The sequence below is a fragment of the Gopherus evgoodei genome, unplaced genomic scaffold, assembly GCF_007399415.2.
Source record: "Gopherus evgoodei ecotype Sinaloan lineage unplaced genomic scaffold, rGopEvg1_v1.p scaffold_52_arrow_ctg1, whole genome shotgun sequence".
Lineage (NCBI taxonomy): Eukaryota > Metazoa > Chordata > Testudines > Testudinidae > Gopherus > Gopherus evgoodei.
The window spans coordinates 509,051-522,887 of record NW_022060073.1 but is presented as its reverse complement, the minus strand read 5'-3'; the positions used below and the strand labels follow the sequence as shown (position 1 = coordinate 522,887).

The 13,837-nt window shown below is 54.4% G+C and overlaps 1 protein-coding gene across 2 annotated transcripts in view; it reads left to right on the top strand.

The window, feature by feature from the left end:
- LOC115643196 (dedicator of cytokinesis protein 2-like) overlaps window positions 1–13,837 on the top strand; it is a 243,020-nt gene that overhangs the window by 164,445 nt on the left and 64,738 nt on the right. For both annotated transcript variants that reach the window (XM_030547063.1, XM_030547062.1), the window contains exon 9: window positions 7,765–7,843. In XM_030547063.1, the coding sequence (XP_030402923.1) occupies window positions 7,765–7,843 (79 nt within the window). The remainder of the gene's footprint in view (window positions 1–7,764; window positions 7,844–13,837) is intronic.

Sequence of the window (13,837 nt, the reverse complement as noted above, 5' to 3'; positions counted from 1 at the left end):
GAGGGTAAAAAGGTAGCAAGAACCTCCCTCCAGGCCTCTCTGGATGCAGCAGATTTGGCTGCCAGAACTCTGGCATCTGGAGTGACGATGAGGCGTATCTCCTGGCTCCAGGCTTCAGGCCTTCCCCCTGAATTGCAGCAGACCATTCAGGACTTACCCTTCGAGGGCCAGGGCCTTCTCTTAGACAAAACCGACCCCAAGTTGCAAAGTCTGAAGGACAATTGTGTCATAATGCGCTCACTGGGTATGCATGTGCCAGTGACCCAACGCAGGACCTCCCAGCCCCAGCCACACCGCCCTTACAACCAGCCTAGGCCGCGTCAGGATGCTACCAGAAGGCATGGCAGGGGGAATTGGCGGAGGCAGTCGGGCCCTCAAGGAATCCAAAGTCAAGTGCCTCCTAAACCACCAACGGGGCCCAAGCAAAGCTTTTGATAGGACGCTCGAGAACGGCCCACCAGTTACCCTACCGGATCCTTCTCCCTCCTTTTTCAACCGCCTCTCCCATTTCCTCCCTGCCTGGTCCCAGCTAACCTCAGATCGTTGGGTCCTCCGCACGGTGGAAGTGGGATACCACCTCCAGTTTGTTTCAACCCCCCCCTCCACCCGTCCCTCTTCAGGGACCCCTCTCACGAGCAATTCCTCTTACAAGAGGTCCAGGCGCTCCTAAAACTGGGAGCCATAGAGGAGGTGCCAAAAGACATGAGGGGCAAGGGGTTCTATTCCTGCTACTTCTTAATCCCCAAGGCAAAGGGAGGTCTACGACCGATCCTAGACCTGCGAGAACTGAACAAATTCATGATAAAGCTGAAGTTCTGCATGGTATCCCTGGGGACCATCATCCCATCCATGGATCCGGGAGACTGGTATGCCGCCCTCGATATGAAGGATGCGTATTTCCACATCGCCATTTATCCACCACACAGACAATACCTCCGTTTTGTGGTCAACCACCAACACTTTCATTTCATGGTACTTCCCTTTGGCCTTTCTACAGCTCCAAGGGTCTTCACCAGATGCATGACTGTAGTAGCCGCCTCCCTCCGGTGTCGTCGAGTACACGTCTACCCGTATCTCGACGATTGGCTCATTCGAGGGACTTCCCAGTCACAAGTATCGCAGCACCTGTGCATCGTCAGAGACCTCTTCAGGAGCCTAGGCCTCATGATCAACACAGAAAAGTCTACTCTGACACCCACGCAGAGAATAGACTTCATTGGAGCGGTTCTGGACTCCAATCTGGCCAGAGCCTGCCTTCCCCAGTCTCATTTTCAAACAATGGCTTCAATAATCCGAAGTCTTCAATCCTTTTCGACAACGTCGGTGCGCACCTGCCTCGGCCTAGTAGGTCACATGGCCTCCTGCACCTTTGTGATCAAGTACGCGAGGCTACATCTCTGTCCCTTCCAAACCTGGCTTGCTTCAATATACCGTCCACACAGAGACAGTCTGGATTCGGTGCTCACTATCCCCAGGAAGGTTCTCGTCTAACCACTTGGTAGTTATACCCCTCTCTGGTCTGCGCAGGGATGCCATTCCACCCACCGCAACCCTCGGTGGCCCTAACCACGGACGCATCATCTCTGGGTTGGGGTGTCCACCTCAGGAGCCTTCACACTCAAGGCCTCTGATTGCCTCAAAAGCTGGCCTTGCACATCAATGTGAGGGAGCTGAGAGCAGTCCGTCTAGCATGCCAGGGGTTTTGGGACCATTTCCAAGGCCGTTGTGTATCAGTGTTCATGGACAACATAATGGCCATGTTTTACATAAACAAGCAGGGCGGAGCACGCTCCTCCCTCCTTTGTCAAGAAGCCATCCGCCTCTGGGACTTTTGCATAGCCCATTCTGTCGATTTGGTAGCGTCTTTTCTCCCAGGAGTCCAGAACACTCTGGCAAATCACCTCAGCAGGTCCTTCCTGTCTCACAAGTGGTCGATTTGTCCGGACGTTATCCATTCTGTTTTCCGGAGGTGGGGTTTTCCGAGAGAACAGCAAATGCCTGGTGTTCTGCTCCTTCCAAGGACGCTCCCCGGGCTCCCTCTCAGACGCATTCCTGATCCTGTGGAAGAGGCACCTACTTTATGCCTTCCCACCGTTTCCACTCATCCACAGAGTCCTACTCAAGCTCCGCAGGGACAGAGCCCACCTGATCCTCATTGCTCCAGCGTGGCTGAGGCAGCACTGGTACACCCTGTTGTTTGACCTGTCAGTGGCAGACCCGATTCCCCTGCCACTCTGGCCGGACCTCATAACACAGGACTTCGCCAGGCTTCACCATCCGGACCTGCAATCCCTTCATCTCACAGCATGGCTGCTGTGTGGCTGAGCCAGTCTGAGTTGCGTTGCTCTGCCTCGGTACAACAGGTGCTCTTGGGCAGTAGGAAGCCTTCCACTAGGATGACATATCTCACCAAGTGGAAGTGTTTCTCCTACTGGTGCACTCAGAGTAACTTAGTCCCCGGACAGGTATCTGTCCCTACTGTCCTGGATTACCTATGGTCCCTGAAAGAGCAGGGCCTGGCGGTCTCTTCTATAAGGTGCATCTGGCAGCTATTTCCGCCTTCCACCCGGGGGAAAGTGGCTGTTCAATCTTTTCTCACCCCATAGTTTCCAGGTTCCTTAAGAGATTGGAACGGTTGTACCCTCAAGTCAGACTCCCGACCCCTACCTGGGATCTAAACCTGGTGCTAGCCAAGCTTATGGGTGCCCCTTTTGAGCCTCTAGCCACCTGCTCGCTGCTATACCTCTCCTAGAAGACAACCTTCCTTGTCGCTATCACCTCGGCAAGACGAGTATCGGAGCTTCGGGCTTTGACAACGGATACCCCGTATATGGTATTCCACAAGGACAATGTACAGCTGCGACCACACCCCTCTTTCCTCCCTAAGGTGGTGTCCGCTTTTCATGTCAGTCATGACATCTTTCTCCCAGTCTTTTTCCCGAGGCCGCACTCATCGCGTCGGGAACAACAACTACATACCTTGAATGTCTGCAGGGCTCTCGCCTTTTATATCGAGAGAACCAAACCCTTCCGGCGTTCGCCTCTGCTCTTTGTAGCGGTGGCAGACCGGATGAAAGGCATGCCAGTCTGTTCCCAATGAATTTCATCTTGGGTAACATCCTGCATCCGAACATGCTATGAATTGGTTCACGTTCCGGCTAGCCACCTCACTGCCCATTCTACTCGGGCACAAGCCTCATCTGCTGCTTTCCTGGCCTATGTCTCCATCCAGGAAATATGTCGCACTGCTACCTGGTCATCGATTCACACCTTTGCCTCACATTATGCATTGGTTCAGCAATCCAGAGACGATGCAGCATTTGTCTCTGCAGTCTTGCATTCTGCGACATCTCACTCCGACCCCACTGCCTAGGTAAGGCTTGGGAATCACCTAACTGGAATGGATATGAGCAATCACTTGAAGAAGAAAAGACGGTTACTCACCTTTGTAAACTGTTGTTCTTCGAGATGTGTTGCTCACATCCATTCCACACCCGCCCTCCTTCCCCACTGTCGGAGTAGCCGGCAAGAAGGAACTGAGGAGCAGTTGGGTCGGCAGGGGTATATATCCAGTGCCATAGCGGCGCCATTCCAGGGGGCGACCCTGCTGATCCGCCGAGTGTTGCTAGGGTAAAAATCTTCCGATGCACGTGCACGCGGCACGCGCACACCTAACTGGAATGGATATGAGCAACACATCTCAAAGAACAACAGTTACAAAGGTGAGTAACCATCTTTTTCACTAGGAGGGTGGTGAAGCACCGGAATGGGTTCCCTAGGGAGGTGGTGGAATCTCCTTCCTTAGAGCTTCTTAAGGTCAGGCTTGACAAAGCCCTGGCTGGGATGATTTAGTTGGGAATTGGTCCTGCTTTGAGCAGGGGGTTGGACTAGATGCCTCCTGAGGTCCCTTCCAGCCCTGATATTCTCTGATTCTGTGATAGGGGAATTGGTAGCCTGATATCCAGGAGGAGGTGCCAGGAACATGGTTTAAGGGGATTTGCAGTGACAGGGTGACAAAGTGGGGAAATTTTGTAATCTTTTTATGATGCCTGGATGTGCCTCAGTTTCCCCCAGACCTTGCACGGCTCCTGAGCGAGGTGGGGGGGGAGAGGGGTTCAGTTTGCTCTCAGGACAGGCCAAGAGTAAGAAATCACTGAGAGCACCAGGGGGTCAGAGAGTCAATGGCAGCGCCAGTGACTCCGGGTCTCCTGCCTCGCAGCCAGGAGCTGAGCAGAGACCCCAGCTGAGAACAAAGGCCTGGGGCAGGAGTGGGTAAGTGGGGAGCTAAGTGTGGGCAGGGGGCTAAGCGAGGGTGGGAGGGGGTTAGTAGGGGGCTCAGCGTGGGCGGGGGGCTACACGAGGGTGGGAGGGTGTAAGTGGGGGGCTCAGTGTGGGGGGGTAAGTAGGGGGACTCAGCATGGGTGGGGGAGCTAAGCGAGGGTGGGAAGGGGTAAGTGGGGGACTCAGCATGGGTTGGGGGGCTAAGCGAGGGTGGGAAGGGGTAAGTGGGGGGCTCAGCGTGGGCAGGGGGGCTAAGCGAGGGTGGGAGGGGGTTAGTAGGGGGCTCAGCGTGGGCGGGGGGCTACACGAGGGTGGGAGGGTGTAAGTGGGGGGCTCAGTGTGGGGGGCTCAGCGTGGGCAGGGGGGCTAAGCGAGGGTGGGAAGGGGTAAGTGGGGGACTCAGCATGGGGGGGGCTAAGCAAGGGTGGGAGGTGGTAAGTGGATGGCTCAGTGTGGGGGGGTAAGTAGGGGGACTCAGCATGGGTGGGGGGGCTAAGCGAGGGTGGGAAGGGGTAAGTGGGGGCTCAGCATGGGGGGGCTAAGCGAGGGTGGGAGGGGGTTAGTAGGGGGCTCAGCGTGGGCGGGGGGCTACATGAGGGTGGGAGGGTGTAAGTGGGGGGCTCAGTGTGGGGGGCTCAGCGTGGGCAGGGGGGCTAAGCGAGGGTGGGAAGGGGTAAGTGGGGGACTCAGCATGGGTGGGGGGGCTAAGCAAGGGTGGGAGGGGGTTAGTAGGGGGCTCAGCGTGGGCGGGGGGCTACATGAGGGTGGGAGGGTGTAAGTGGGGTGCTCAGTGTGGGGGGCTCAGCGTGGGCAGGGGGGCTAAGCGAGGGTGGGAGGGGGTAAGTGGGGGACTCAGCATGGGTGGGGGGGCTAAGCGAGGGTGGGAAGGGGTAAGTGGGGGACTCAGCATGGGTGGGGGGGCTAAGCGAGGGTGGGAAGGGGTAAGTGGGGGCTCAGCATGGGTGGGGGGGCTAAGCAAGGGTGGGAGGGGGTTAGTAGGGGGCTCAGCGTGGGCGGGGGGCTACACGAGGGTGGGAGGGTGTAAGTGGGGGGCTCAGTGTGGGGGGGCTCAGCGTGGGCAGGGGGGCTAAGCGAGGGTGGGAGGGGGTAAGTGGGGGACTCAGCATGGGGGGGGCTAAGCAAGGGTGGGAAGTGGTAAGTGGATGGCTCAGTGTGGGGGGGTAAGTAGGGGGACTCAGCATGGGTGGGGGGGCTAAGCGAGGGTGGGAAGGGGTAAGTGGGGGCTCAGCATGGGGGGGCTAAGCAAGGGTGGGAGGGGGTTAGTAGGGGGCTCAGCGTGGGCGGGGGGCTACATGAGGGTGGGAGGGTGTAAGTGGGGTGCTCAGTGTGGGGGGCTCAGCGTGGGCAGGGGGGTAAGCGAGGGTGGGAAGGGGTAAGTGGGGGACTCAGCATGGGTGGGGGGGGCTAAGCAAGGGTGGGAGGGGGTTAGTAGGGGGCTCAGCGTGGGCGGGGGGCTACATGAGGGTGGGAGGGTGTAAGTGGGGTGCTCAGGTGGGGGCTCAGCGTGGGCAGGGGGGCTAAGCGAGGGTGGGAGGGGGTAAGTGGGGGGCTCAGCATGGGTTGGGGGGCTAAGCGAGGGTGGGAGGTAGTAAGTGGAAGGCTCAGTGGGGTGGGGGTAAGTAGGGGGACTCAGCATGGGTGGGGGAACTCAGCGAGGGTGGGAAAGGGTAAGTGGGGGACTCAGCATGGGTTGGGGGGCTAAGCGAGGGTGGGAGGTGGTAAGTGGATGGCTCAGTGTGGGGGGGTAAGTGGAGGACTCAATGTGGGCAGGGGGTAAGTGGGGGGCTCAGCGTGGGCGGGGGGCTAAACGAGGGTGGGAGGGGGTAAGTGGGGGGCTCAGTGTGGGTGGGGGGCTAAACGAGGGTGGGAGGGGGTAAGTGGGGGGCTCAGTGTGGGGGACTCAGCATGGGTGGGGGAGCTAAGCGAAGGTGGGAGGTGGTAAGTGGATGGCTCAGTGTGGGGGGGTAAGTGGAGGACTCAATGTGGGCAGGGGGTAAGTGGGGGGCTCAGCGTGGGCGGGGGGCTAAACATGGGTGGGAGGGGGTAAGTGGGGGGCTCAGTGTGGGCAAGGGGGTAAGTGGGGGGCTCAGCGTGGGCGGGGGGGTAAGTGGGGGGCTCAGCATGGGGGAGTAAGTAGGGGGTTCAGCCCGGGCTCTCTGACCTGAGGACTGACGGGGTCAGAGCCAGCCTGGCAATGGAGTCCCAGCTGGTGAATTGCTCCGGGCTGCCCAGGCTGGACACTGCAGTACCCGCTCTGTCTCTGCGCTGACCCAGGGGCTGCCCACGCTGGGGGCAGGTGACTTATGCACCCAGCTCTGTTTGGGGAACGCAGCTGGGGGCACGAGTCGCTGTGGCATGGAGGCACCTCTGCCCAGGGCCTCTCTCAGCTGCCTGGCTGGGCAGAGCTCTCGGGGGCCAGCAGGAGGGCTGCTGGCACCCAGAGGCTGAGTCTAGGTGCCAGGGAAGCTGCAGGGCCTGCCCCGAAGGGAGAGCGGGACCCTTGCGGGGCTGCCCCACTGAAGGGTTCCACCAAGGGACTGTTGTAAAGCTGGGGTGTGGCACAGACCTTGTGGATCAGGGACGGGTGGGGGGAGGTGGCTGCGGACAGGGTGTGGAGGGGGGGACAGGGCTGCGTGCACACATGTGGGCCCATCCGGGGGGCGGACGTGCTCGCTGTGTGTGTGTGTGTGTGTGTGTGTGTGTGTGTGTGTGTGCAGGTGGGAGGTTCTCTCTTTTGGGGGCGAGGGATGGGCATGCCATTGCATGGTGGGTGCATGCCTGTATGGGTGATGCAGGTGTGGGTATGAGGGGGGGTTGCCTTCATGGGCTGCTCTGAGTGTGGGTCACAGAGGGGCCAGAGCAGACAGCAGACCAGCCAGACAGCTGCCCCCTCACAGTGGGGCCTCTTCTGGTGCCCGATGAGGTTTTCCGGCTCCTCTCCGGCCTCTGACAGGCAGGCTGCTGGCTCCAGTTCCTCACAGCCCAGCTGTTCAGAGCTCCTCCACCCGCGTCCCTGAGCCAGGGGCACAGCTCTTCACTCATGGGAATCCCGCCAGACATGCCTCCCTCTGGTCTTGTCTACCCGTCTGACCAATCAGTAATCACGAGTCGAATCCCCAAACTCCTGAGCTGCAGCCAAACACCAATGCTGGCCAGTCCTTTGCCTGCTCCTGGCAGCACCTTCTCCACCTGTTCTCAGCCCCTGCAGAGATTAGACATGGATTTTTAAAAGACACTGTACCCTATACAGCTCCCGCTGTAATCCCAGGGCTCCAGGAGCTGGGGCTTGGAGAAGAACCCCAGCCAGCATGAGACTCGCCAGACACCTGCGTGGTTTGGTAACCTGAGAGCCAGAACCTCTGCAGCAGCCTTCCTGCCCCGCTGCACATAGCGTCCCACTCATGTGCAGGGCAAAGGGCGCAACCGACCAGCCGCTCACTGCCCTTGTCGCTCTCCCTGCAGGGAGTTCCTCCGAGCCATCAACCAGTTTGCTGACACCTTGATCCAGATGTTCCTGAGCAGCAGCAGCTTGGAACTGCAGGTGAGCAGAGGGGCTGGGAGGGCCGCAGGCTTTGCCCAGTGCTGAGCAGGGCCTGTGAGAGCTGAGGCTGCAGGGGGTCATAAGGCCTTTGCCAGCAGTTCTGCTAATGCTTTACCTGGGGCTGCTCCAATGGAGCCTGTGACAAGGGGTGAGGGAGCATTTCTGGGCAGGCTTCGGATTGGTCTTGGCATCCCCCCCAGCAGGTTTCTAGTGTTTCAAGTGAGACGGGATCAGCCCCCTGTCCTGGTTCCTGCCTCCTCCTTGTCTCCAGTTCCTGCCCCCCCCCGTCTCTGGTTCCTGCCCCCCCATCCCTGGTTCCTGCCCCCAACATCTCTGAACTCTAGCCTCCTCCTACCCCTGCATGTCCCTGGTTCCTGACCTCTGACCTCCCCCACATATACACCTCTGGTATAGATTCATAGACTCTAGGACTGGAAGGGACCTCGAGAGGTCATCGAGTCCAGTCCCCTGCCCTCATGACAGGACCAAATACTGTGTAGACCATCCCTGATAGACACTTATCTAACCTACTCTTAAATATCTCCAGAGATGGAGATTCCACAACCTCCCTCGGCAATTTATTCCAGTGTTTAACTACCCTGACAGTTAGGAACTTTTTCCTAATGTCCAACTTAAACCTCCCTTGCTGCAGTTTAAGCCCATTGCTTCTTGTTCTATCATTAGAGGCTAAGGTGAACAAGTTTTCTCCCTCCTCCTGATGACACCCTTTTAGATACCTGATAACTGCTATCATGTCCCCTCTCAGTCTTCTCTTTTCCAAACTAAACAAACCCAATTCTTTCAGCCTTCCTTCATAGGTCATATTCTCAAGACCTTTAATCATTCTTGTTGCTCTTCTCTGGACCCTCTCCAATTTCTCCACATCTTTCTTGAAATGCGGTGCCCAGAACTGGACACAATACTCCAGCTGAGGCCTGACCAGCGCAGAGTAGAGCGGAAGAATGACTTCTCATGTCATGTTTACAACACACCTGTTAATGCATCCCAGAATCATGTTTGCTTTTTTTGCAACGGTATCACACTGTTGACTCATATTTAGCTTGTGGTCCACTATGACCCCTAGATCTCTTTCTGCCATACTCCTTCCTAGACAGTCTCTTCCCATTCTGTATGTGTGAAACTGATTGTTCCTTCCTAGGTGGAGCACTTTGCATTTATCTTTATTGAATTTCATCCTGTTTACCTCAGACCATTTCTCCAATTTGTCCAGATCATTTTGAATTTTGACCCTGTCCTCCAAAGCAGTTGCAATCCCTCCCAGTTTGGTATCGTCTGCAAACTTAATAAGCGTACTTTCTATGCCAACATCTAAGTCATTGATGAAGATACTGAACAGAGCCGGTCCCAAAACAGACCCCTGCGGAACCCCACTTGTTATACCTTTCCAGCAGGATTGGGAGCCATTAAGAACTACTCTCTGAGTACGGTTATCCAGCCAGTTATGCACCCACCTTATAGTAGCCCCATCTAAATTGTATTTGCCTAGTTTATCGATAAGGATATCATGCAAGACCGTATCAAATGCCTTACTAAAGTCTAGGTATACCACATCCACCGCTTCTCCCTTATCCACAAGGCTCGTTATCCTATGAAAGAAAGCTATCAGATTGGTTTGACACGATTTGTTCTTTACAAATCCATGCTGGCTATTCCCTATCACCTAACCACCTTCCAAGTGTTTGCAGATGATTCTTTAATTACTTGCTCCATTATCTTCCCTAGCACAGAAGTTAAACTAACTGGTCTGTAGTTTCCTGGGTTGTTTTTATTTCCCTTTTTATAGATGGTGTGATGGAGTAGGGACTGTTTGTGTGGAGGATGGAAGAGCTGGGAATGTCTTTAGGTGAGGGACAGGATCTAAGGAATCGGCCGGCTGGAGGAGAGGCAGTTCAGTTTCGGTTTGGGGCTGGGTGAGGGAATTCAGGGAAGCCTATCCTGGGATCCAAGCGCCCTGAACCCCGAGAAGGACTCAATTGAGGGGTCCTGGTTGGGCCTCCAAGCTCTGCTGTAACCTGCATTCCTATTGTCCAATAAACCTTCTGTTTTACTGGCTGGCTAAGAGTCACTGTGGGTCCCAGGAAGAGGGGTGCAGGACCGGACTCCCCCACATACCTGACAGATGGGCACTATTTGCCCTTTTCCAGTCTTCTGGAATCTCTCCCGTCTCCCAGGACTTTCCAAAGATAATAGCTAGAGGCTCAGATACCTCCTCTATTAACTCCTTGAGTATTCTAGGGTGCATTTCATCAGGCCCTGGTATGTGACCTCGTCTCCCTCCTAAGTCAAAATGGCTTTCAACCAGCACTAGGGAATTCTTTATGAGCCCTTGTCCTGGCAAAAAGGAAAAGATCACAGCACCAAAAATTAATGGTAGCTTTGGAACAAGTGATCAATCATGATGTGATTACATTTATAATGTGCAAGCAGAATAAAATCCAGACCAGTAATAGATATACTTGGTGCTTTAATAGGGCCAGTTTCACAAAACTGAATGTGATTATGAGCCAGATCAGCTGGCAGGAAGTGTTTAATCATAAAAATGTGAATGATAATTGGGAATTATCTAAGAACTTACTTGATGCCCAAACAGCCACAATTCCACAACTGAGGAAGAAGACTGTGCTGATTGAAAGACAACCTGATTTAGAGGGGAAGTGAAGACAGCTATAAAAATATAATAATAAATGAAAAAATGGGGAAGTTAGAAATTGTAGACAATTGATAAGGGAAGCCAAGGGACACAAGAAGAAATCTGTGGCCAGCAGAGTTAAAAACAATGAGGAGTTTTTAACGTATATTAGGAACAGAAAAAATCCCAATAAAGTATTAATCTATTACTAGATGGAAATGGTAGAATTATCTGGATGGACGGATTCTCCCGTCGCTCATGAATGAGTGTTCAGCTAGTGTTGACTTTTGTTCTAGATTGATTTGATTTTGTGGCTTCTCACGTGGAAAGTGAGTCCAATCCTGGATTTGTGAATGCGGTCGCATCTCTTGCAAGCGTAATGGTTATGGGGAGGGTTTGAGGTTTTGGCCTTTTGATGTGCTCTCTTCTGCAAGGAGCTCACACACCACTTCTCCAAAGTGGACATGGCCTCATGGCATAGACCTCTCCCTCCAGGTCTGTCAAGTGCCATAAATTGCCAGGTTTTAAGATCTATCCTGCATGCTTTGAGGTTGGCCTTGAAGGTGTCTTTATATCTGAGGATGGGTCGACCCTTAGAACAGGTTCCCATGCTCAGCTGGCTGCAGAGCACTGCTGTTGGGAAGCCTCCATGCAGACCATGAGTCTGACCCAGCAAAGCTGAGCCCTGATGAGCTTATGCTCAAGGCCAGGGATATGGCTCCTTGCCAGGACTTCAGTATTGGGATTTTGTCCTACCACTTGAGGATGCCGAAGGATCTTGGGCAGCGAAGGTGGAAGCTCTCCAGCTAGTCGATGTGGTGTTGGTACAGCGTCCATGTCTTGCAGCCGAAGAGGTGTGAGTCCAAGAGTGCGGTAGTTTTGTATCTGGGTTCTGAGACAGACTCCATGCTCCCTCCAGAGCCTGTGGGCAAGACTGTCAGATGCCAGCGTGGCCTTCGCAGGTGCTGAGTGATCATAGAATCATGCTTCTCCTCTACAGACTAAACAATCCCAGTTCCCTCAGCCTCTGCTCGTAAATCATGTGCCCCAGCCCCCTAATCATTTTCCTTGCCGTCTGCTGGACTCTCTCCAATTTGTCCACATCCCTTCTGGGACCAAAACTGGACACAATACTCCAGATGTGGCCTCACCAGTGCCAAATAGAGGGGAATAATCACTTCCCTCAATCTGCTGGCCATGCTCCTACTGATGCAGCCCAATATGCCTTTGGCCTTCTTGGCAATGAGAGCACACTGCTGACTCATATCCAGCTTCTCATCCATTGTAACCCACATGCATCTGACGAAGTGGGTATTCACCCACGAAAGCTCATGCTTCAAAACGTCTGTTAGTCTATAAGGTGCCACAGGATTCTTTGTGGCCAATGGCTCTGCACTCACGTCTGCCAACTCCCTCGCCACTCTTGGATGCATTAGATCCAGCCCCATGGACTTGTGCTCATCCAGCTTTTCTAAACAGTCCTTAACCTGTTCTTTCACCACTGAGGGCTGCTCACCTCCTCCCCATACTGTGCTGCCCAGTGCAGCAGTCTGGGGGCTGACCTTGTCTGTGCAGACTAGGGCAAAAAAGCATTGAGTACTTCAACTTTTTCCACATCCTCTGTCACTAGGTTGCCTCCCCCATTCAGTAAGGGGCCCACACTTTCCCTGACCACCTTCTTGTTGCTAACATACCTGTAGAAACCCTTCTTGTTACCCTTCACATCACTTGCAACTCCAATTGTGCCTTGGTCTTCCTGATTACACCCCTGCATGCCCGAGCAATATTTTTATACTCCTTCCTAGTCATCTGTCCAAGCTTCTACCTCTGAGAGGCATAATAGACATCACCAGCCTGAGTGAAACCAGCCGGCTGAGGGTGTGGAGCCAGGCTGCAGGCCGAGCCAAGCCGGTTGGGAGAAGGGTTTGCCATGGTCTCACATTGCCCACAGGCTTGATTCGCTCCCCAAGGGAGTCAATGGCCAACCGGCAGTGCACTTCATGCACTCGTCCAGAGACCCGCAAGCCACCACTGTCAGCACCAATGTGCCGACTGTGACTCCGAATTCTCAGTGATCGTGCAGAAAAGGCAGGAGTGTTCAGTAAATATTTCTGTTCTGTATTCGGGGGAAAAACCAGTTGATGCGGCCTCCTCATATGGTGCTGCTCTTCCATCCTGCTCGTCTCTCTGGAGGATGTTAAACAGAAGCTACTACAGTGAGAGATTTTCAAATCAGCAGGTCCAATTGACTTGCATCCAGAGTTTTAAAAGCGCTGTCTGAGGGGCTTGTTGGGCGGTTGCTTTTCAGTGAGTCTTGGAGCACTGGGAAAGTTCCAGGGGATGGAAGAGAGCTAACGTTGTGCCAGTGTTTAAAAAGGGAAAGTAGGATGACCTGGTTAATTACTGGCCTTCCAGCCTGACATCAGTCCTGGCTAAGACAATGGAGCGTCTAGGACTCAATTAATAACAAGCTAAAGGACGGTGATGTAATTAATGCCAATCAACCTGGATTTATGGAAAATAGATCCCGTCAAAGTTGGTATTTTTTTGAGGAGATAACAAGTGCTGTACTACATGTAGACATCTGTGAGGTGCTTGCTTGGCACCCTTCCACATTTGGTCAAAAAACTAGACTGATATGAAATGCACATGGCACACATTAAATGGGTTACAAGTTGGCTAACTGGTAGTTCTTCTTCGAGTGATTGCTCACATCCATTCCAGTTAGGTGTGCGCGCCGTGCGTGCACGTTCGTCGGAAACTTTTTACCCTAGCAACTCCAGTGGGCCGGCAGGTCGCCCCCTGGAGTGGCGCCGCCATGGCGCCCAATATATATCCCTGCCGGCCCGCCCGCTCCTCAGTTCCTTCTTACCGCCGTGTCGGTCGTTGGAACTGTGGAGCGCGGCATAGCTGTCCTCCACGTCCCTAGCTCTCCTAGTTTCTATCGCTTGTTTATCGCTTATCTCTAGTTCTATATAGTTGTTAATTAGTATTGTTAAGTAGATAGTTTAGTAAATAGCTGTTAAGTAGTTCCTTGCCGGGGGCTTAGCCCTTCCCGGCACCGGGCGCCAGGCTCATGCCTGTTTCGCCAGGCTTCAAGCAGTGTGCGGCCTGCAAGAAGCCCATGCCTACCAGCGATCCCCACGAAGCGTGCCTGAAGTGCCTCGGGGAATCGCACAGATCTGACAAGTGCCGCATCTGTAAGGCTTTTAAGCCGAGGACAAAAAAGGAGAGGGATCAGAGGCTCCGAACTCTCCTAATGGAGGCGGCACTTGACCCGTCGACTTCGCAGACCGTGGTTTCGGCACCGGCACCGGATCGCTCCGGCACCGAGAAGACTCCCC